We start from the raw sequence: 22,223 nt of genomic DNA, 5'->3' as shown, positions 1-22,223 counted from the left end.
CACACCGCAAAGAGTCCGAGTGCCACCAGGCGGGGCGGTGGCTGCCCCCGCACCGTTAGCATCCTAGCATCTGATGTGGAAGCACCAGAAGGCAGGCCTCTCTGAGGTCAGAGGGGTTCCCGGCCGTGGTCCCCTCTTTGCTTTTGTTTGTCAACTCGGCCCCGGATGGCCGGAGCCCGGTCGAAATCAATGTTTCACATGAACCGAACAAGTTTAGAAGACCAAGATTAGAACGTAGCGGAAACCGTGGTTGTGTGTCCGGAGTCCGACACGGGGAAAACATGGGATCGGATCCCGAATGCTGTTTTTCTGCCCTGTCACTTGGACAAAGTTCGAGACGGAGTTCATCGGCCCCGGGGACACGGAGCAGAAGGGAAGCGCCGACGGGGCGGCAGGAGTGGGCGGTTGGAGGGGCAGCGAGGGGCGGTGCTAGCAGGGGCGGCTAAAAGCTGGCGCGCCTCTCCCTCGCCGTTTGCCGTCCGTCCGGAGCGGGAAGCGAGATGGTCCCGATGAAGAGCCTGGTGCTGCTTCTGCTGGCCGCCACCTGCGTGTCCACCACGTCGCCACCAGGCGGCTGCGCGCACCCAATTCCCCAGCTGCTCAACAAGCACATGGACCTGGTGAGTTCCCCCGTGGAACCCGGTCCGTCGGAACGGCCGAGGATCTGACCGTCCGTCTCCTGGTCCCCGCAGATCTTCGGAGACTGGGTTCTGGTCCGCTCGGTCTTCGATGGCAAAACACCCGTGGACCTGCTCTCCAACGTCTCCAGCTCCCACGTGGAGCTGAGGCTCGTGGACGATGGAACCGTCATGTACCTCGAGAGGAACATGTTCCTGTCAGTCAGCATCACGTGACTTTTCACTGCACAGCGTAGCTTAGCATTGCATTTAGAAACACGTAATACTCATTATGGAACAGCATAAACCTAGCAAAGCATGCGGCACCATATCCTCACTGAGCCAAGTGAAACTCAGCTTCACCAAATCGCTGAGGCTGTAGTACAATATCTCACCGTGTAGGACAGTATCTGAGGCTTCTTCTTCATCTCCTTCTTTTCCTTTCAGGGATCTCCCCAGCCAATCAACTTTTTGCATCTAACCCGATTCTCTGGATCCTCCGCACTCACACCAACCAACTTCCAGCATCCAATATATCCACTATCCCTCCTCTGTAGATGACCAAAGATCGTGCACAGAGTTTCTACATGTCATCTGCAAACATTTCCCTCTCTGTCCTTAATCACCGGGACCTGTTGGACATGCTTTCCATCTTTATCTCTCTGTTTCGCCGACCTGTATAGATCATTCTCACCCTCTTTACAATCCAACCGAGCATACAAGTCATCATACGCCCTTTGTTTTGCCTTTGCCACCTCTATCTTTACCTTACGTATCTCCCAGTTCTCTTCAGTCCTCTCAGTATCCCACTTCTTCTTTGCTAACCTCTTTCTCTGTATACACTCCTGCACTTCCTCATTCCACCACCAAGTCTCCTTATCTACTTTCCTTCCAGATGACACACCACGTACTCTTCTACCTGTCTCCTGATAACACTAGCTGTAGTTGTCCAATCATCTGGAAGCTCTCCCTGACCACCCAGACCCTTTCTCAACTCCTCCACCACTTTGTCCTCTGCTCTGCCTTTGTCCTCTTGATCTTCCTTGTCAGCACAGCATCTCACAGTGTAGTACAGTATCTTATAATGTAGTGCAGTATTTGTGGGTGTAGTACTCAGGTACGGTGTAGTACTGTGTACCACTGTGTGTTTGGCTCCTGTCAGAGACAAGACCTGCAACGCCATCACCCTGAACAGCAGCAAACCTGCCGACCTGGACCCTGACGGCACACACAACTTCAACATCCTGTCTGCAGGTCTCACACACACACACACACACACACACACACACGCACACACACGCACACACACACACACACACACAGCAACAGTAGTAGAAGTAATAGCAATAGTAAAAATAGCGGTAGCAGTAGTAATGATTAGAACTCTAACTGTGTTCATGTTGTTGTTGTTGTTGTGTGTGTGTGTGTGTGTGTGTGTGTGTGTGGGTGTGTGTACATCAGAGGAGGTCAAGAATGGTGTGGTGACTCCCTTCAACATCACAAGCTTCTTAAGGTTCTATGTCACGTGCCCGGACTGTCTGCTGATGTTCTACCATGGAGATGGACTGGGAGATTACCTGCTGACCTATGGTAAGCACACACACACACACACACACACACACACACATATATACACACCCAAACACACGCACACACCTCTTTTTTGACAGCCTGTTGATATCGTTATGTTGTTGACAATTGTCTGTGTGTGTGTGTGTGTGTGTGTGTGTGTGTGTGTGTGTGTGTGTGTGTGAGACAGTCAGGGATGGTCAGCATCTTGATGCTAACCAGGTGAAAGCTGCAGAGGAGCAGTTTCAGCAGCTCATCCCGTGCCTGGGTTTCCCCTTCGAGGTGGGCTTCAGCTACAATGATGCAGGTGAGAGGACACCAGGAGAGAGTTGAGCTAAGCTAAGCTATGCTAAGCTGAACTAAGCTAAGCTGACTTCGGTGAAGTTAAGGTAAAGGATGACGTCTTTGGCTCAACCTTGATTTTTTTTTTTTTTTGACAGATTTTTGTCACAAGAAATCTTCCCCCGAAGCCGCGGCTGAGACCTGAAGGTCCCCGAGGTCCTGGAGATTCCTTGAAGAACTCGTGGTCCATCAAAACTTCAGTGAATGAAAATAAAGCTTCATTTCAGCTTGAAGTCTCTGCTTGTTTTTATTTGGAAACATGAAAAAGGATGATTGTCTGTCAAAGAAGGGCCGTCTCATCTCCGTCTGCTGAGTCCAAGAAAACCAAGATGAAAACATCACACACACACACACACACACACACACACACAAGACTATGTGTGTGTGTTCACATTCAGTGTCTATCAGGTGGACAGAATTTATTTATCTTTTTTGAAATCTATAAAATGTGTCTTGGATAAGTGGTGTCCCTCTCTTCTTCTGAAGAGTGAAGTTAAAATACAAACTTTGTTGTTGTTGAACTTAAAAAGCATGAACGGACAATTCTGGCATCGACAGCTACTGACAACAATGGTTTATCACTCATAAATAAGATATTTTTTGTTTTTTTTGGTCTTTCCATCATGTTCAAGGATATTTAATGGATAATTTAAAGTCATTTTCAAACATGAACAATAAACTGGACCGGTCACACAACACTGACGCCCTCTACAGGAAGGCTCACAGCAGGATGTTCTTCCTGAGGAGACCGAGGTGGCTTGACGTCTGTGGCTCCTCCACACCTTCTACCGGTCTATGGTAGCCAGCGCGCTCCTCTTGGGTATAGTGTGTTGATGGGGCGGTGGCTGGACCGCTGAGGTCAACGGGCTCAACAAGCCCGCTCGGCGGTGGGGCTGAACCTGGACCATCTCGAATCAGAAGCAGTGTGGAGGGTGAAGGACAAACCGGCAGCTATCCTGGATAATCCTTCTCACCCCTGCGCCAAGATCTGTGGCTGATGGCTCGTCCCACTCAGAACTGAACGCACGGCCATCAGACTGTACAACAGCAGTCTGGACGGCACACGACTCCGAGCGGCCGGAGATGCATCTATGCTACCAAAACCTCAACACCTTGCTCACTGACACATGCTGTGCCTTCGTTCTGTTATCTTTTTTTATCCTTGGTGGTGTCTTTGTCCTTTAAATGGCATCTTTTTTTGATGTTTATATTCATATGTATTGCTATTGTTACGCCGTTGTGACAAGCGAATTTTCCCTAGGGGGGGTTAATAAGTCTTATAATCTTATCTTATCTTAATTTGGGGGACATGTTTGCATTTCTTTTGTTTTTGAAGAACTGCAGCACCTCCTCCCGGCCAGTAGGGGGCGGTAAAGAGTCATTGCCCCTTTGGTTCCTACGACTAATCGGATAGAGACCATGTCGTCACTTCCGGTGAGTATTCAACATGGAGACGAGCGGATTGAAGCTAAATTTCTGGGAGAACGGACCAAAGCCCGGGCAGTTTTACTCGTTCCCGGGGAGCTGCGGTGGCCCGGACGTGTCATGCGGCCCCGTCAGACACACACTGTGAGTCTCCCGCACCGCCAGAACCCGGAACGCCTTCCTCCGGGCTGTCCGAGGCGGACGCCACCAAGCCGCTTTCGGTTCGTGATGCTCCGCTGTGCTGCATCATCATGGAGACGCGGTAGCTAACCGTGGCTAAGCTAACCTTTCGTCTCCCCCCGCTCAAAGCTCACAGTCCGGATTTAATCTTTGAGTTCTTGTCCCATTCTAACCCCCGTTTAACACAACTTAACGCGTCGTTTTTCATTTTAATACATCACTTTACAATGTAGTTTTGGTTTGTTATGACAAGAGCTAGTCCTTTAGCCAAACACCGGCAGAGGCTCCACCTCTCTCCGTAACCAAGATGTTATTTAACTCTTATATTTCATATACTTTGAATTAGAATGTGGCGATAGACTAGGTGTTGAACTGCACATTCCATAGATTCACAATTGAAAACAAAACCGCGTTTATTGTTCTCGGGAATTTCCAAACAGTGTCGACGGAAGTGAGCCGTGGGAATACCGGAAGACGTCGGGAACGTCCGCTTCTGTTATGGTCCCTGACCGCTCCAGAGTCCTACGCTGCTGTGAACACTTGCAATCTTCAAGTTCCGATAATGTTCATTTCCCTCCACTCCGCAGGAACCCCATGGTCACTGGGACGTCTGTCCTCGGCGTGAAGTTCACCGGTGGCGTGGTCATTGCTGCAGACATGCTGGGCTCTTACGGCTCCCTGGCCCGATTCAGGAACATCTCACGTCTCATGAAGGTGGGGCGTGCACACACACACACACACACACACACACACACACACACCTGAGGGTGTCTGAGGCGTCTCCAGGTTGGAACATGTGTGTTCGGTGTTGCAGGTGAACAGCAGCACCATTCTGGGGGCGTCGGGGGACTACGCCGACTACCAGTACCTCAAACAGGTTATCGAGCAGATGGTGTAAGTGAACCCTCCGGTGGGATGCAGCAGTGTGTATGTGTGTTCAGGGATGCTAAGCTTCCTGGTGTGTGCCCAGGATTGACGAGGAGCTGCTGGGTGACGGGCACAGCTACAGCCCCAAGGCCGTGCACTCCTGGCTCACCCGTGTCATGTACAACCGCCGCAGCAAGATGAACCCGCTGTGGAACACCGTGGTCATCGGGGGCTTCTACAACGGAGAAAGGTCGGGGGTCACCACGGCAACCCGGCTTGTCCGGGAACACTCCCGTCTCGTTTTCATTCGTACCTGTTTGTGAAAACCACCTCCTGTCCTGTAACCGTGCAGTTTCCTGGGCTACGTGGACAAACTGGGCGTGGCCTATGAGGCTCCCACCGTGGCCACGGGCTTCGGGGCGTACCTGGCCCAGGTGAGCCTTCGGCCCTGTGTTGTGGGGGGGGGGGGGGGGGGGGGTGACCTGTTTTTGTCAGCATTTAAAAATGAACTAGTGAAAATCTGAAACTCGGGGTTCGGTGTGTGTAGCCTCTGATGCGGGAGGTGCTAGAGAACAAGGTGGAGGTGACCCAGCAGGAGGCCCGGGAGCTGGTGGAGCGCTGCCTCAAAGTGCTGTACTACAGGGACGCCCGCTCCTACAACAGGGTGAGTAGGTCGCTCCTGGACGCCTGGAAAGTCCTGGAGAACATGCCAGAAAACCGCTTTCAACTGTCCGATCGCTGCCAGCACTTCTGTCAGTAACGGCTTTGTCCAAACTGTTTTTACCAGCACGAGATCGCCATAGTAACAAAGGACGGCGTGGAGATCATCGGTCCTCTGTCGTCTGAAACCAACTGGGACATTGCTCACATGGTCAGGTAGGTTCAGAGAGCCCCGTCCTGGTCCCGAGCCCGGGATCCAGAACCGCGTGGGACCTGGTCCCGATCGGTCTGAAATGAGAATGACAGACAGAAACTCGGCTTGAAAGTGGATCTCTGAAATATTGCGGAAACCGTGCTGTGCTAACAATCGCCTGTTTGTCCTGTTTGTCAACAGCGGCTTCGAGTGAACGCAAAGGAGACACTTGCATTGCCCCGTCGTGTCTCTTCTCCCTTCTCTTTCGGATGTCCAATGTCACTTTTTGTAAAATGAACAATAAATGTTAAAAACTCACGGTGTGTGATGTGGTCCCTGTAGTGAAAATCACATTTGTTGAAAAATGAGCAGAAGTTTAAGGTTTGAATGTTAACAGCTTTGATTCACGGCTGAAGTAATAATTTATGTAGAAGTAATTTGAATATTTTTCCATCTCATTCAGATTTCCTTCAAATCAGCTCTATTCTCCGATCCCCTGCGCTGCGGTCTGTTTCTAGGCAGAATTAAGACGTCTATTTTGTCACTGGGCAGACCAGGAAAATGCGTCCAATCAAAATAATGCCCTTTTAAAAAATAATTCCCCTCGACGAATGGAATTGCGGTATCCGGGTAGATGTGTGAAAGCGCGCCAATCGCAATAGACGCCGGCTCTGTAGTCAGGCAGACATAACAGCGTCGTCCAATCACAAAAAAAACTCCAAGGGGTTTTTTGCTGTATCCTGGCTCAGGTACTTTCTTTTCTTTTATAAAATAATTCCTCCGCCGAAGCCCGGGACTCCGGGCGCCCTGAGTCCGCGGATGCGACCCCGCCGTCGGGGCTGCTTTCCGGGGTCGTACCGGTGCAGAGAGACCCCGGCGCAGGCTGTCCGGGCGCCTGCTAGCTCATGCTAACTGACAGCCACTAGCTAGGCTAACGAGCCAGGCTCGTCAGCCGCCCGCGCGAAAGCGTGTAAAAACCCCGGCGGAGGCGGAACCTCCGCCCGCCGCCCCTCCGGCGTCTCTCCGGGTCATGAGAGCGGTGACCGCACCGCGTCCGAGCGTCGGTAGGGCGGGCTTCCCCGTCCGCTCACGGGCGGGGGTTGTGGGGGGACGTCAGCCGCCCGCTAGCTCGGCGGCTAGCTTAGCGCGCTATGATAGGATGAGCGGGTCACGGCTGACGCACGGCCGCCGAGGGGACGCGGCCGCCGGACACACGACTCCCGGATGCCGGCGGGCACCTCCAGGGCGCCCGGCGCCACAGCCGGTCGTCCTGCGCCGCCGAAGTCTGTGTCACTGCGCGGCCGCCAGCGGGCTGTTGTCCGTCCGCCAGGCGGCGGCGGACCGGGCGTGTTCAGGGCGAGGGTGGTGCTCGGACCGGAGGGGCCGGGACCCGCGTCCGGCTGGCCGCTCCGGTGACACCCGGCTCCCCGCTCCACCGGATGCACAGCCGCCGCCTTCCGCTCCGTTCGACCCGGCCGGGCAGCGGCTCCAGGCCTTCGGTCAGAGGAGGGACCGGCCGGGGCCGGCGGCTCATCGGCGCCCGGAGAAGCTCTTCCGCGGGGAGGAGACACAGCAGCGCCGTGGAAGTACACGGAGAAACGAGTCCAACTTTAGATAAAATACAAATCCAGCCTGCGGTTCTTTACAGTCATTCATCATAATAATGATGATGATAATAATAGTCACGCCCAGCTCTGTTTATTTGTAAAAGAACATGTGACATGTGTGTGTGTGTGTGTGTGTGTGTGTGTGTGTGTGTGTGTGTGTGTGTGTGTGTGTGCGCAGATGGTGGCTCTCGGTCCAGGTTAGCGGCTCCTGATGTCGGAGGACCAGCTGCAGCAGCCGGCCGAGGCCGGCGGCCCCGGGGGTTCTGACACGGAGCCCAGCCTGATGGTGCTCAGGCTCAAGAACAACATCTCGTAAGTGCAGCCCTGAAGAAGCCTGGTGGAGGGTCGAAACCGTGAGGGACAGGAGAACGCGGGTTAACTCCAAACCCCTTAGCGTGCAGATGTTCCTCCAGGTCTTTCTGTGGGTTCCTGCTGGTTCTCCAGCTCTGGCTGAGGGTTCCACCAGGAGAGGCTTCACCTCCTCTGTCCTCTCTTACAGGAAGAATGTTCAGACCAAGGTGGATCAGATCCTGGTAAGAACCTCGGCACGTCCTCCTCCGCGTCTCCACAACTGCATCCACACCTCCTCTTCTCCTCCACAGCAAGACGTCCAGCGCTTCTCTGACAACGACAAGCTCTACCTTTACCTCCAGCTGCCCTCAGGACCCGGCTCAGGAGACAAGAGGTCAGGATGTGTGTGTGTGTGTGTGTGTGTGTGTGTGTGTGTGTGTGTGTGTGTGTGTGTGTGTGTGCGTGCGAAACATTCATATGGAGTGATTGTTTTAGGGTTCTAATGTGTGTGTTTGTGTGTGCGCGTTAGAAGTCATGGAGGATTGTTTTGGGGTTCTAACGTGTGTGTGTGTGTGTGTGTGTGTGTGTGTGTGTGTGTGTCTACAGTGGGGACTCTGGCTCCTTCAACACAGCTGACCAGCTCCACACCTGCAACTGGATCCGCAGCCACCTGGAGGAACATTCAGACACCTGTCTGCCCAAGCAAGATGTCTACGAGACCTACAAGTACAACACGCACTCTCTCTCACACACAGTCACACACACTTACACACACACACACACACACACACACACACACACGCGCACTCACACCCATGTGACCTGTGTGTCCAGGCGTTACTGCGAGAACCTCCAGCTTCGTCCTCTCAGCGCTGCCAACTTCGGGAAGATCATCAGAGACATCTTCCCCAACATCAAGGCCCGGAGGCTGGGCGGCCGTGGCCAGTCTAAATATCCTTCCAGGGTGTGTGTGTGTGTGTGTGTGGGTGGGGTTCTCCAGAGGTTCTCCATCCTCATTCCAAAAAGACATTCAGCGAGGACTCTTAGGTGTCCGTCGGTGTGAATGTTGGGTGATATAGTATGACGGACAGGTCGCTCCTCAACGCGTTTCCTGTTGTCGGGCGGCGTTTGTGGGGCCGCACTTCCTGTCCGGCCCACAGGGGGCGCTGCAGACGGGTTCACCTCCTTGACCTCCTGCTGACACGTACTGTTACAGTGGCATCAGGAGGAAGACCGTCCTCAACATGCCTCTGCTGCCCACGCTGGACCTGAAGAACGACCCGGTACACACACACACACACACACACACACACACATAGATACATATAAACACACACACACACACTCACCCCGCCCAGTCCCCAGGGAGTGTGTCCCCCCGGTTGTGCAGGCGGAGCTGACGGAGCTGGTGCAGACGTACAAACAGGAAGTGACGGAGGCGGCGTGCGAGCTGATCTGCGACTGGGCCCAGAAGATCCTGAAGCGCTCCTTCGACACGGTGGTGGAGATCGCCCGCTACCTGATCCAGGAGCACATCGTCAACCCGCGCTGCAGCCAGGCCGAGCTGGTCACCTCCACCGCCCTCGCCGGTCCGTGGCGGCCGCCGCACGCTTCACGCCGCGGGGCCGGCCGCTTCCTGTCTGACGCCGGCTGTTGTCTCCACCGCAGGCGGTCCCGCCAAGCCACACAAGGTCATCAAGAAGGCGCCGGTCAACTCCAAGGCTGACGGCGAGCCGCACGCCGACCACAAGGTGCCCGTCGACGTTTCCCGCGACATCGCGGTCCCGTTGCCGGCTGACCACTTCCTGTCCCTGCAGAGGGAACCCGGAGATCCTGCTGCTGCCGCCAGGCCGCCGTCCGGAGACAAGCCGGCGCCGTCGGCCAAGACGCCGTCGGCCAAGGCGGCGTCCACAGATGCGTCGCCGCCCTCGTCCTCCTCCTCCCTGCGTCCAGCGGTAGGTGGTGCGCCGGGGGGCGGGGCCCGCCGCCGTCGACCAATCAGTGATGGGCTGTGCCCGCAGGTGAAGGCCTTTATGAAGCAGCTGCCCCGGATCCTCCCGCGGAGCTCCATCCCCGATAAGACGCTGTCCGTCCGCTCCTCGCCGCCCTCGCTCGCGCCCAAAGACGCCTCTGGGGTCGGGGGGGCGTCCGGCCCCGGCGGCCCCGCCGCCGCCGCCGCTGCCGGTGGCAGCGGGGTCAAGGTCATCGCCATGGCGACGCTCCCCCAGCAGCAAGGCGGTCCGGTGCCGGTGATGATCCTGCCTCAGGGCTGCCTGTCCTACGAGCGGGAGAAGGTGACGCCGCGGCCCCCGACGCAGCCGCCGCCGCCGCCGCACGCCACCGCCGCCCCGACCCCGGTGGTCCAGAAGGCGCGGGGGACCCTCGGCAAGAGGCCGCCGGAGGCGGTGATGGCGGTCGGGGGCTCCGGAGCCCCTCCGGTCAAACGCAAGCGAGGTCGCCCCAGGAAAAACCGTGACGAGGCCCCGCTGGCCCCGGCCCCGGCCCCGGCCCCGGCCCCGCCCCCTCCGGCCCCGCCCGCCAACGCGCCCATCATCACCCCCCTGACGGGCGGCGTCATCCAGAAGGCTTCCTCCTCCTCCGCGACCTCCTCCTCGTCCTCGTCCTCCTCGGCCCAGCCCGTGCTGGAGCTGCTGATCCCGGAGCAGCCCGGTCTGGTGCTAAGCCCCGCCCCCCGGCTGCTGGAGCACCGCGGCGTGCTGGTGGGCGGAGCCTCCGAGGCCGAGCGCCACGGCCGGCCCCTGCTGCTGCTGTCCGGGGGGTCCAGCTGGGAGCTGGCGGCCGCCGGACGCACCCAGATGGTGGAGGTCATCCAGAAGGCCCCCAGGCCCGCCGTTCGCGGGGCCCCGCCCCCGCCGCCGCCGCCGCTCCTCCCCCTGCCCCGTCTGCACGCCGAGCGCGGCGAGGTGGAGATCACCCTCACCCCCGTGGAGATGCCCGCTCCGCCCCTCAAGGAGGAGCTCGCCGGCGCCGAGCCCCCGCCCTCCTCCTCGTCTTCATCCTCCTCCCGCTGCGAGGGCGTCTGACGGCCTCGCGGCTCCTCCCCCTCCCGGAGAACCCGCACGGCAGAACGTACGCCGACGCTTCTCCGGAGAACCCCTTCGGCGGGTTCCGCGTCCACGCCTTCCTCGACGCCTCGCTCCCGGAGACACGGCCTCCCGCGCATCCAACGCCGTCCGCCGCCCGCGTGCGCACGGGAAGCCAGCCGCCGCCGTGCTTCCTGTCCGGACAGGAAGCGGGGGGGAAGGTCCTCGTCCCGGCGTGCTTGTGCTTCTTGTCGTGTGCGCGGCCCGGTCCGAGTTCCACCGGGGAGGCGGGTTCTGACGGGCGCCGACCGATCACGGAAACGCTGCGCGGCGACGCCGGGTGTCGTGCGGAAAATCCAAGCGAGGAGATGCGGGCCGAACCGCATCGAGCCTCCGGAGTAGCGGACGGTTCCGCCAGAGACTCTAGAACCGGGCCGGCGCTGCGGTGCACGGGAGGTCCCGAAGGGGGTCACAGTTGAGGAGGAAGAAGTTTTGCGGGGACTTTGTGAGAACCGGCGGTAGCGGGAACCCAAAGTCCTCTTCCGGTCCGGGTTCGGGACATTCCCGCCACGGGGCCCGGTTCCGTGGGGTTCTGCGGGCCGGGCTCGGTTCCGCGGGCCGATCACTGTGGAGCCCGGCCCGCTCACAAACGGGTCGCATAATCAAGGATCGGGTTTGCGGGTAAGGGTCAGGGTTCGGGTTCGGGTTCGGCCCCCGGGAGCTTTTCAAAATAAAAGCCTCGGCGTCACAAACGACAAAGGCACTTTACTGTTCTTCTCCCGACCCGGCCCGGAGAAGAACATCCTCCGTCTCTCTGTGTTTGCTCCAAACCCGCCGGCTGCTTTTTTCATTTGTAGCTGTGTGTTTTGGCACTTTATGGCGTGTGTGGCGTGGAGGCGTCGGCCGGCGGAGGGGATCCGCGCGCACGCCGTCAATCGTCCGTGCAATGTGTGTTCGTCCCCGGGAGGAACACCGACAGACTCCGACCTCAATCTATTTTGCTACGGTGACCGACGGTGGAATAAAGGAAGTGACGTTGACGCTGTCAGCCTCCGCCTCTTCACTGTCCTCCATCCCATCCCATGTTTTCGTGACATTTCAGACAAAGTATTTTTTCACATCACAACAACAAAACAATAAACCTCGTGTCGTTTTTTTTTTTTTAATTCTTTTGTTTCCCTCTTTTTAACAAACACCACTTTTTTCACAGAAGTTTATCTTAAAACATTTTCAAGGCTTATCTTGCTGGGGGGGGGGATTCAGGAAAATACATACAATATTATCAATGATACAGTACATCGATTGACTATTTCCAGAAGAACTGATTTGGATCCGGATGGACAGAAAAATAAACAACAGCAGGAAGCGGAAGTGACCGTCACACCTGCGGGTTGGTCAAGTTGGCCGGACTGTGAGCGGAAGTGCGTCCCGGGGGCGTTTCAGAATGAAAAGTTTCACGGAATCCAGGCGGGTTGAGATGCGAGAGGTTTCTCTTGATGGTAAAAACTGCAAAGCGACTGGAGGACAAGGAGGGAAATAAAGGGAGGAAAAGATGAGAGTAACAATGACGGGGATCCGCCGTCGTTGTCGTTTCATTTCATTCCTGTCCAGATTATTTCACAATAACTCCAGCGAGATGAAGGAATTAGCGAATGAATGAATGAATCCGAGGTGTTTCAAGGCGATGCGCTGGAAGTTCCGGTGAAAAAAACAGAGAAAATCGTCATTTACGAGCGGCTTTTATTTTGTCAAGCCGCCGGAAGTTGTGTTCTTACTTACGAGTGGGTGCTTGACGGATAATTGCGTCACAGCTGCGTTAAAAGGCAGCCGAGCCGAGCGGAACCGAGCCGCGGCCCCGGGCCCGAGGACCGGACCGGACCGGACCGGACGGACCCGGAACCAACCAGACCCCCGAGCGAAGCGGCGTCATACAAGAACCCGAGCGGTACGTGTCCTCCTCCTCCCGGTGCTCCGGTGCTCCTCGCCGCCCCTGAATGAATCCATCCGCTCTCGAACACGTTCGTCCTGATGTTCTGAACGTCCCGGTTTTTCCGGTGCGGCGGAAAAACAAAACGACGAGCATCCGGATCCGAAAGTGACCCAAGAGGCCCAAACGGAACTTCCGGTTCGGCCTCGGTACCTTGTTCTCCTCCGAACCGGAAGTGGAGCCGTATCGTTTTGCTGACCTTTGACTCCGAAGAGCTCAGTCCAGAACCTTCTGTCCACGCTTGCGTTTGGAAGCGGTGACGTCATAACCCGGGGTTGCTGTGACGTGTCAAAGGGTAAGCACCTCCGGCCACGCCCACTTGTAGTTCTTTGGAGGTCGCTTGTAGTTCTTAGCGCCAGGTGAGGGTCAGGTGACCGGCCCAGGGTGATGCTAACGCTAACTGCTAGCCACCTGTCACACTCACTGAGGTGGATTGTGATGTCATTTGGAGGAGATGTTTCTGGAGAACCTGCGTGTTTGCACGGGCCAAGAAACACGGTAATAAGTTAGTGCATCGTAATAGTTATTGCATGTTAATGGTTTGACACTGGAGAGTGTGTGTGTGTGTGTGTGTGTGTGTGTGTGTGTGTGTGTGTGTGTGTGTGTGTGTGTGTGTGTGTGTGTGTGTGTGTGTGTGTGTGAGAGAGATAAACATCACTCTTGCCCCCTGCTCGAGTTCTTCTGCTTCGGTTCTTCTGCCTGGGCTTCCCATTCCCTGGAATGCTGGAAAATAAGCGTTTGTGTTCCAGGCGTCTCCATGGAAACGAGGGCTTTGTTTGCCTTTTGGTCTGATTTATGAGGAAAAAATCCTGGAGCCAGCAGGGTGTGTGTGTGTGTGTGTGTGTGTGTGTGTGTGTGTGTGTGTGTGTGTGTGTGTGTGTGTGTGTGTGTGTGTGTGTGTGTGTGTGTGTGTTCACCACCCACGCCTTAAATCTGAGGCAGCTGACATCTGGAACACATCTCTCACACACACACACACACACACACGCACTTGCTGCTTGTGTGATGACATCATACTCGCGTCCTGGGGTGGTGATGTCATCGCGGTCGACGCCCAGCCCTCTGACAGGTGGGTCGCCATGGCAACACCTCCAACCCCACGAGTAAATGTTTGCCGACTTCTCCGATCGGCTCATTGATCGAGGTGGCGTTGTCATGGAAACCGGCCGGTCTCCGATGGCGGCTAAAGTCTGACCCCTTCCCTCTCCTGTTCCCCCAGACGTTCCGGCTCCAAGATGGCCGACGCCCGGGTGTCCTTGTCGCCGGCGCTGCGGGCGCTGCACCTTAGCCCCGCCCCCTCGGCCCCGCCCACTCCCCCCGCCGCCTTCTCCTGCCCCTCCTCCCCCTCCAGCTCCTCCTCTTCCTCCTCCTGCTGCTCCGACAGCTCGTCCGGCCGCCGCGCCCCCCCCCTGCGGCCCCAGACGCCGCCGGCCACGTTCGTCCCTGGCGTCGGGCCCCCGTCCTCGCCCGGCGCCGGCCGCCGCAGCTCCAGCCCCGACGCCGGCGAAACCGAGCCCCGCACGCCCAGCTCGCCTTCGCACGCCGGCGACGAGACGGACCCGCCCGCCGGCCAAGGTGAATGCCGCACGGTTACCGCGGAAACGGAGGAAGAGCGGCCCGGGACAGGAAGTGATGTCGCGTGTGTTGTGGGTTCCAGTGATCGACCCGGAGGTGGCCCTGAAGGCCTGCCAGGAGGTCCTGCTGAAGGTCCAGCTCCAGAACCGGGACCCGCCGGAGGAGGACGACGGGGAGGAGAGGCAGCGGGCGGTGGCAGCGGCGGCGGCGGCGGCGCGGCAGGTGACCACGTCCAAGCAGTCATGGCTGCTCCGCCTGTTCGAGTCCAAGCTGTTTGACGTTTCCATGGCGATCTCCTACTTGTACAAGTCCAAGGAGCCCGGCGTGCAGGCCTACATCGGGAACCGCCTCTTCAGCTTCCCGGACGCCGAGGTGGACTTCTACCTGCCGCAGCTGCTCAACATGTACGTGCACATGGACGCCGAGGTCGGCGACGCCATCCGGCCCTACCTGGTGAGCGTCCGTTACCGCGGTAACCCCCTGCCGCCCGGCGCCCGCGGGCTAACTCCGGTCGTTTCCCGCCAGCTGCAGCGCTGCGGCCGCAGCATCGCCTTCTCGCTGCTGTGCGCGTGGCTGCTCGGCGCCGTTTCCTCCGACATGCACATCTCCACGCAGCGTCACTCCCGCGGCGCCAAGCTGCGCAAGCTCATCCTGTCCGACGAGCTCTCGGCGCCGCCCGCCGCCGGCCCCGCCCCCTCGCCGGCCCTCCGCCGACCCTGCGGCGGCGACGCAGAGGCCCCGCCCCCGGCCTCCCCGGCCCAGAGGACGCACCAAAGGTCCGAGTCAGACGCCGCCGCCGCCCTGCGACGCACGGGCAGCAACCCCAGGGGGGAGGCCGGCCACATGGAGGTGAGCGTCATGGCGGCAGCCATCTTTAATTACCTGTGCACCGGGTCAAAGGTCGTCCTGTCAGTCTGCATCCTATTGGCTGTCTGAGAGATGTTTCAGGTTGCTGCTGTGTGTGTGTGTGTGTGTGTGTGTGTGTGTGTGTGTGTGTGTGTGTGTGTGTGTGTGTGTGTGTGTGTGTGAAGGGCCAGGCGAAGTGTTGCCGTCCACTGCCTGTCTGTGGTGCTCGCCAACTGTTGGCGAGGCCGGGAGACCCACAGCAGGAAATGTCACTCCTGGTTGCCATGGTGACGACAGGAAGTTGGGCTGGGGGGGGCAACTGACACTGCAGGGGTTGGCAAAACCTACACACACACACAAACATTCTGAGACATACTTGCATTCACGCATTGATTTACTCACTCACACACACTCTCCATGGACACACGCACACAGTAGCAGACACACACACACACACACACACACCCAAACACCCTGTGTCAGACAAACACATACACACACACAGTGACAGACAGACACACATATACACACACACACATGCACACAGTGTCAGACAGATGCACACAGTCTCATACAGACACACACATACACACATGCACCCAGTGTCAGACACACATACACACACACACATTCATGCACACAGTGTCAGACACACACTCACATGCACACAGTGTCAGACAGACACACACACACATACATGCACACAGTCTCATACATACACACACATGCACACAGTCTCATACAGACACACACACACACATGCACACAGTGTCATACATACACATATACACACACACATGCACACAGTCTCATATAGACACACACACACATGCACACAGTGTGATACACACACACACACGTGCACACAGTGTCAGACATACACACACATACGCACACAGTCTCATACAGACACACACACACATGCAAACAGTGTCATACAGACACACATGCACACACGCACACACATGCACACAGTGCGATACAGACACACACATATGCACACAGTGTGATACAGATACACACACACTCACACACACATATGCACACAGTGTGATACAGATACACACACACTCACACACACACATGCACACAGTGTGATACAGACACACACACACATACACACAGTGTGATACAGACACACACACACATGCACACAGTGTGATACAGATACACACACACTCACACACACACATGCACACAGTGTGATACAGACACACACACACACACATACATGCACACAGTCTCATACATACACACACATGCACACAGTCTCATACAGACACACACACACACATGCATACAGTCTCATATAGACACACACACACATGCACACAGTGTGATACACACACACACACACACACACACGTGCACACAGTGTCAGACATACACACACACATACGCACACAGTGTCAGACATACACACACACACATGCAAACAGTGTCATACAGACACACATGCACACAGTGTGATACAGACACACACACACTCACACACACATGCACACAGTGTGATCCAGACACACACACACACACTCACACACACACATGCACACAGTGTGATCCAGACAGGGCAATAATAGAAGTAGTGGTTTCATAAAGGCCGAGCAGATTGGAGGGTCGGACCATTTTTTGGAATATTTTTTTGGAAAACCCCTTTTTTTGTGGAGGACTTGGTACGACCCGGCCTCATCAGACCCCCGGCTTCATGGAGTCTGAGGCTCCTGCTGTCCTTGTGGACCATGTCCACCCTGTCCACCCTGTCCACCCTGTCCACCCTGTCCACCTTGTCCACCTTGTCCACCTTGTCCACCTTGTCCACCATGTCCACCATGTCCACCATGTCCACCCTGTCCACCATGTCCACCCTGTCCACCATGTCCACCTGTCCCCTCAGGCGGAGCGTCTGGCCCCCCAGCGGGCCTTTGTTCGCTCCTTGCTGGCCGTGGGTCGACGCCTGGCCTCGCTCTCCTCCAAGGAGCAGAAGACCCAGCGCCTGGCCTCGGAGCTGGCCCTCCTCAACCTCCGGCTGCCGGCCCGAGTCTGGCTGCCCACGGCCACCAGGAGCCAGCAGCACCACGTCTGCAGGATCCCTCACTGCCAGGCCGTGGTCCTCAACTCCAAGGATAAGGTGAGGAGAAGGGGAACCTGGGCGGGCTTGGACCGGAGGACCCTAGAGAACTAGGATTTTAGAAGTCAGACTGGAGAACCTGTAGAGAACCAGGACTGGAAAAGCAGGACTTTTGAACAAAGGCTGTAGAGCCTGTGGACGACAAGGACTTGAAAAGCTGCTGAGAACTGACTACCTCTCATCCAAAACTGAGATTGCGGAAGCCATCGAGAACCCGGACTTCAGAGACCATCCAGACCAGAGTTTTTAGAACCTGCCGAGAACCAAAACTTTGGAACCCGTGGTGAACCGAGACCGCGGATGGAGATGATACGGAGAACCGACTCTTGAACCTGTCCCCCCAGGCCCCCTACATCCTGTACGTTGAGGTCCTGGAGTGCGACAGCTTCGAGACCAGCGCGGTTCCCGAGCGGATCCCGGAGACGAGGATACGTACGTCGCGTTCTTCCGAGAACCTGGATGGTGGCGCGGCGGCGGAACCCCAGCACCGTGGCTCAGCCTCGGGCGGCGATGACCATGATGACGACGCCTGGGCCACAGACGACCTGGGGCTGCTGCAGGTGGAGGTCAGGCACTCAGTAGGGACTCCTTTACAGCATGTTGTGAACTCTAGCACCTTGGAAGGAACTATGTAGGGACTCTAGCACCTTGTGAGCAACTTTTGCAACTCCTGAGGGACTCAAGCACTTCCTTAGGGACTCGTTATGGACTCTACAACCTTGTAAGGGACTCATTATGGACTCTACAACCATGTTAGAGCTCCATAGGTACTCTGGCACCTTGTAAGGGACTCTAGAACCTTGTAAGGGACTCTAGTATCTCATTAGGGACTCTGTAGGGACTCTAGCACCTCGTGAACAACTTGTGCGACTCCCTAGGGACTCAAGCACTTCCTTAGGGACTTGTTATGGACTCTACAACCCTCTTAGGGACTCTGGCACCTTGTAAGGGACTTAAGCACCTTGTCAAGGACTCTAGAACCTTGTAAGGGACTCTGGCACCTTGTAAGGGACTCTAGCATTTCATTAGGGACTCTGTAGGGACTCTAGCAACTTGTGAGCAACTTGTGCGACTCCTGAGGGACTCAAGCACTTCCTTAGGGACTCGTTATGGACTCTACAACCTTGTAAGGGACTCATTATGGAATCTACAACCATGTTAGAGACACATAGGTACTCTAGCACCTTGTAAGGGACTCTGGCACCTTGTAAGGGACTCTGGCACCTTGTAAGGGACTCAAGCACTTCTTTGGTGACTTGTTAGGATTCTAGCCCCTTGTTAGCGACTGGTTATGGACTCTACAACCATGTTAGAGACTCATAGGTACTCTAGCACCTCCTTAGCTACTAGTTAGGCTTCTAGCACCTTGCCAGGGACTCATTAGAACCTCTAGCAGCTCATAAGGGACTCTGCTCAAACTGCTCATTATGGCCTCATTAACATCTCCATCCCCTCATTAGCGCCTGGTTCTAAACCTCACACCTTCTTATGAAGCCGTTACAACACGTTAATGACTTGTTATCAGCTCCTTGTTAACAGCATCACACAACTTATGACTAACTAAAACCTAGCTAGCAGGTTCTCCGGCCCATTAAGCTTGTTACCAGCTGGTTATGGACTTGTTGATTACTTATCAGCTTGTTAGCACCTCCTTCAAAGCTCACTGAGAACCTACTCCAGGACTTGTTAACTCCTGGTTAGGGAGCTGACCTTTGACCTTCACAGGGGAACATGACATTATAATAATTTGTGTGTGTGTGTGTGTGTGTGTGTGTGTCAGGGGGAGGCTCAGACCAGCTGCAGTGACAACATCAGCCAGTTCTCGGTGGAGAGCATCACCAGCCTGGAGAGCAAGGAGCCCGTCTTCATCGCAGCTGGAGACATCAGGTACACACACACACACACACACACACACCTTCAGATGGAATACACAGCATGTTTATATATATATATATGTGTGTGTGTGTGTGTTCAGGCGGCGTCTGTCGGAGAACCTCGCCCACCCCCCCACCTCCTTCAGGAGGGACCCTGAGGATCCCTCAGCCGTGGCCCTCAAAGAACCCTGGGAGGAGAAAGTCAGGTGTGTGAAGCTCCACCCACCTATGATGTCATCAAGCCCGGGCTCACACAGGCGTGCATGTGTGTGTGCACGTGTGTGTGTGTGTGTGTGTGCAGGAGGATCAGGGAGGGTTCTCCGTACGGACACCTGCCCAACTGGAAGCTTCTGTCCGTCATCGTGAAGTGTGGAGATGACCTTCGTCAGGAGCTTCTGGCCTACCAGGTTCTCCGGCAGCTGCAGGTACGGGAGTCCTCCTGCTGCCCCGGGTTCTGGAGGTTCTCCATGACGGAAGGTGTTGTTCTCCATGTGTCTGCAGTCCATCTGGCAGCAGGAGCGCGTCCCCCTGTGGATCAAACCCTACAAGATCCTGGTGATGTCCTCAGACAGCGGCATGATCGAGCCCGTCCTCAACGCCGTGTCTCTGCACCAGGTGAGGAGACCTCCCGGACCTCCTCGCTCCGTAGCGGGGCGGGAGGACCTCCTGGCCCCCGGCTGATGCTGGATCTCCTCAGGTGCGGAAGCAGAGCCAGCTGTCCCTCCTGGACTACCTCCTGCAGGAGCACGGCAGCTTCACCACCGAGGCGTTCCTCACCGCGCAGAGGAACTTCGTCCAGAGCTGCGCCGGCTACAGCCTCATCTGCTACCTGCTGCAGGTGAAGGACAGGTGAGCCGTCGCCATGGAAACCCCTCCTCCGGGCCCCTCCCCTCCCTGACTCCGGGTCGCTCCTCCAGGCACAACGGGAACATCTTGCTGGACTCTGAAGGCCACCTCATCCACATCGACTTCGGCTTCATCCTGTCCAGCTCCCCGAGGAACCTGGGCTTCGAGACCTCCGCCTTCAAGCTCACCGCCGAGTTCGTGGACGTGAGTGGAGCCCCGACCTTCTCGCGGGGTCACCAACCCCCCTCCCTCACCTGTGTGTGTGTGTGTGTGTGTGTGTGTGTGCGTGCAGGTGATGGGCGGCCTGGACAGCGACATGTTCATCTACTACAAGATGTTGATGCTCCAGGGTCTGATCGCAGCTCGCAAGCACATGGAGAGGGTTCTCCAGGTGGTTGAGATCATGCAGCAAGGTGGGGCGCACACACACACACACAAACACACACACACCGGGTCGGTGGTCCAGAAACCCGTGACGCCCTGTCTCGTATCTCCAGGTTCTCACCTGCCCTGCTTCCACGGTACCAGCACCTTCCGCTGCCTGAAGGAGCGCTTCCACATGTCCCTGACGGAGGAGCAGCTGCAGGTGCTGGTGGAGCAGCTGGTGGACGGATCCATGCGCTCCATCACCACCAAGCTCTACGACTCCTTCCAGTACGTCACCAACGGCATCATGTGACCAGGAGAACCTCAGGAGAACCTCAGGAGAACCCCAGCCGCTTGCAGGTGGAGGAGGAACCCCCGTGGCCTGAAGAGCCGCGGTTCTCCTGGACTTCCAGAAGTGGCGTTCCCCGCTGAAGCTCCGCCCACTCCCCCCGAATCAACCAAAGGGAACGTCTGAAGGAACCCGTGGACAACCTTGGTAGAACGCTCGGCTCTCCTTGGACCTCCGACGGCCTCCTTGGAAAACCCCAGAACCCCGGACAGCGTTCCGGCCTCGCTCCACGGAATGCCCGAATAACCCGCATGCTAGCTTGCTAAATGTTAGCATCAGGCTGAGGATGCGCTGGCAGACATTCTTCTTCTTCTGGGCTGAAGGTCTAGCATGTCGTGCTAGACGGGAACTAGCGCGTGTTCCCAGGAGAAAACGACCATTTGGACAAAGGTGTCGGAACGTTCGCGGCCGAGCTCCTCGTTCACTTCCTGTTTATATGTTTGCTACACGTACTATGCTAAGGATGCTAATGCTAACAAACTGTACAGTGTTTGATATGACAGAACGCCAGCGGAGCGTGCACTCCTTGGATCTGTTTCTCCAGCTGAGCCAAAATGGCCGCCGGCGCCGCAACAACAACCACTAACTGTATTTAAGTGTTTCCTGTCCGTTACATTGGGCGCGTATTTAACGCCCGTCACCCTCTGATTGGCCGACCCGTACATTCCTGTGACGCCGCCAATCAGGGTTTCTTCATAAGCTAACGTAACTAGAAGGTTCTGACGTTGGAAACGGTTAGCGTGACTTTATTCCAGCTAGTTAGCACATTTGAAATTGGCTAACCCTCCGAGGGCTGGAATCATGATGCTTCACTTTGCTAATCTGGATGTTTATGCTAATATGCTAACATGCTAATTTGTCAGGCAACCTTTTTATTCACTGGTGCCTTTTATTTGTCAGGCATGAAGATCAAGCTAATATTGGCTCGCAAAAACAAAACCAGAATTTGTGGAGGAAGCTTAAACTGGAATGATGTCCAATCTCGTTTCCCCGGCGACCAGAAGGAAGTTTTTGTTTTTTTTTATAGCTCAATTTAAACTCAAGTGTGAAAAGCGCAGCTCGGTCAAACCACTCATCTGGCTAACTTACTAGCTTAGCCTGTAAAGATGTGACTGAAGTTTAGCAGCTAGTTAGCGATTAGCCTCCTGTGACTTCCTGTCCATGTGAACCTGTTTGTTTGTTTGAGATAAAAATGGCTGCCTTGAGATGAAACGAAGGTACCAACGAATCAATGCAACCCGAGGGACGCCGCCGCTCTCCAGGCTCCGCCCCCTCAGCCGCCGCCAGAAGTGCAATTGCAGATGCCCCGCCCCCGTGCTTCCTGCCCCGAGGGGGCGGGGCCTGTTTGATGATTGACAGGAAACTAAAGATCAAAGAGCAAAACACCCTCGGCTTCTGGAGTCTGTCGGCTAACGTGCTATCGTGCTAACAACGGTGACTCTCCCCCGTTGACGCCT

General features: G+C 56.2%; 4 protein-coding genes across 7 annotated transcripts; all 4 read left to right on the top strand.

Moving 5' to 3' along the window:
• Positions 1–363: 363 nt before the first annotated feature.
• On the top strand, positions 364–2,761 carry LOC147219553 (saxitoxin and tetrodotoxin-binding protein 2-like). The gene is made up of 6 exons (XM_086171559.1): positions 364–620; positions 693–835; positions 1,780–1,871; positions 2,079–2,207; positions 2,377–2,493; positions 2,627–2,761. The coding sequence occupies exons 1-6, from the start codon at positions 501–503 to the stop codon at positions 2,671–2,673; spliced, it is 648 nt and encodes a 215-aa protein (XP_086027685.1). The 5' UTR covers positions 364–500; the 3' UTR covers positions 2,674–2,761.
• A 1,177-nt stretch (positions 2,762–3,938) lies between these two features.
• Positions 3,939–6,171, top strand: psmb4 (proteasome 20S subunit beta 4). Its single transcript, XM_086171556.1, has 8 exons — positions 3,939–4,097; positions 4,721–4,847; positions 4,948–5,027; positions 5,104–5,250; positions 5,353–5,434; positions 5,548–5,664; positions 5,788–5,876; positions 6,055–6,171. The coding sequence occupies exons 1-8, from the start codon at positions 3,976–3,978 to the stop codon at positions 6,065–6,067; spliced, it is 777 nt and encodes a 258-aa protein (XP_086027682.1). The 5' UTR covers positions 3,939–3,975; the 3' UTR covers positions 6,068–6,171.
• A 346-nt stretch (positions 6,172–6,517) lies between these two features.
• rfx5 (regulatory factor X, 5) lies at positions 6,518–11,835 on the top strand. Of its 2 annotated transcripts, XM_086171533.1 has the most exons (11): positions 6,518–6,602; positions 7,639–7,772; positions 7,960–7,993; positions 8,063–8,145; positions 8,358–8,477; positions 8,586–8,702; positions 8,956–9,034; positions 9,142–9,340; positions 9,420–9,502; positions 9,569–9,706; positions 9,773–11,835. In XM_086171533.1, the coding sequence occupies exons 2-11, from the start codon at positions 7,672–7,674 to the stop codon at positions 10,793–10,795; spliced, it is 1,977 nt and encodes a 658-aa protein (XP_086027659.1). In that variant the 5' UTR covers positions 6,518–6,602; positions 7,639–7,671; the 3' UTR covers positions 10,796–11,835. The 2 variants fall into 2 exon arrangements, with proteins under 2 accessions (XP_086027659.1, XP_086027658.1); XM_086171532.1 differs by having other exon boundaries at positions 9,420–9,706.
• Positions 11,836–12,605: 770 nt separating this feature from the next.
• On the top strand, positions 12,606–22,151 carry LOC147219550 (phosphatidylinositol 4-kinase beta-like). 3 transcript variants are annotated; one of them, XM_086171531.1, is made up of 14 exons: positions 12,606–12,740; positions 14,002–14,357; positions 14,440–14,810; positions 14,883–15,206; positions 17,098–17,331; positions 17,676–17,897; positions 19,112–19,218; positions 19,307–19,411; positions 19,507–19,630; positions 19,707–19,820; positions 19,903–20,054; positions 20,123–20,255; positions 20,344–20,464; positions 20,549–22,151. In XM_086171531.1, exons 2-14 carry the CDS (start codon positions 14,018–14,020, stop codon positions 20,728–20,730), a joined length of 2,529 nt encoding a protein of 842 aa, XP_086027657.1. In that variant the 5' UTR covers positions 12,606–12,740; positions 14,002–14,017; the 3' UTR covers positions 20,731–22,151. The 3 variants fall into 3 exon arrangements, with proteins under 3 accessions (XP_086027657.1, XP_086027655.1, XP_086027656.1); XM_086171529.1 differs by having other exon boundaries at positions 20,344–22,151; XM_086171530.1 differs by lacking the exon at positions 12,606–12,740 and adding an exon at positions 12,786–13,077 and having other exon boundaries at positions 20,344–22,151.
• Positions 22,152–22,223: the final 72 nt, after the last annotated feature.

Source organism: Fistularia commersonii, chromosome 24 (assembly GCF_037954325.1).
Source record: "Fistularia commersonii isolate RoL2024-O1a breed Wild chromosome 24, RoL_Fcom_v1.0, whole genome shotgun sequence".
Lineage (NCBI taxonomy): Eukaryota > Metazoa > Chordata > Actinopteri > Syngnathiformes > Fistulariidae > Fistularia > Fistularia commersonii.
The sequence above is the reverse complement of the archived record's forward strand: the minus strand, read 5'-3'. Positions and strand labels throughout refer to the sequence as shown.

Excerpts from the sequence above, each read along its gene's own strand:
- LOC147219553 (XM_086171559.1), top strand. The coding sequence starts at position 501 with ATGGTCCCGATGAAGAGCCTGGTGCTGCTTCTGCTGGCCGCCACCTGC. Across the intron at positions 836-1,779 it reads CTCGAGAGGAACATGTTCCT|AGACAAGACCTGCAACGCCA; the intron begins GTCAGTCAGCAT and ends GGCTCCTGTCAG. Across the intron at positions 1,872-2,078 it reads CTTCAACATCCTGTCTGCAG|AGGAGGTCAAGAATGGTGTG; the intron begins GTCTCACACACA and ends TGTGTACATCAG.
- psmb4 (XM_086171556.1), top strand. The coding sequence starts at position 3,976 with ATGGAGACGAGCGGATTGAAGCTAAATTTCTGGGAGAACGGACCAAAG. Across the intron at positions 5,251-5,352 it reads GGCTTCTACAACGGAGAAAG|TTTCCTGGGCTACGTGGACA; the intron begins GTCGGGGGTCAC and ends GTAACCGTGCAG. Across the intron at positions 5,665-5,787 it reads ACGCCCGCTCCTACAACAGG|CACGAGATCGCCATAGTAAC; the intron begins GTGAGTAGGTCG and ends TGTTTTTACCAG.
- rfx5 (XM_086171532.1), top strand. The coding sequence starts at position 7,672 with ATGTCGGAGGACCAGCTGCAGCAGCCGGCCGAGGCCGGCGGCCCCGGG. Across the intron at positions 8,478-8,585 it reads GATGTCTACGAGACCTACAA|GCGTTACTGCGAGAACCTCC; the intron begins GTACAACACGCA and ends CTGTGTGTCCAG. Across the intron at positions 9,707-9,772 it reads CCTCCTCCCTGCGTCCAGCG|GTGAAGGCCTTTATGAAGCA; the intron begins GTAGGTGGTGCG and ends CTGTGCCCGCAG.
- LOC147219550 (XM_086171529.1), top strand. The coding sequence starts at position 14,018 with ATGGCCGACGCCCGGGTGTCCTTGTCGCCGGCGCTGCGGGCGCTGCAC. Across the intron at positions 17,332-17,675 it reads TCCTCAACTCCAAGGATAAG|GCCCCCTACATCCTGTACGT; the intron begins GTGAGGAGAAGG and ends CTGTCCCCCCAG. Across the intron at positions 17,898-19,111 it reads TGGGGCTGCTGCAGGTGGAG|GGGGAGGCTCAGACCAGCTG; the intron begins GTCAGGCACTCA and ends TGTGTGTGTCAG.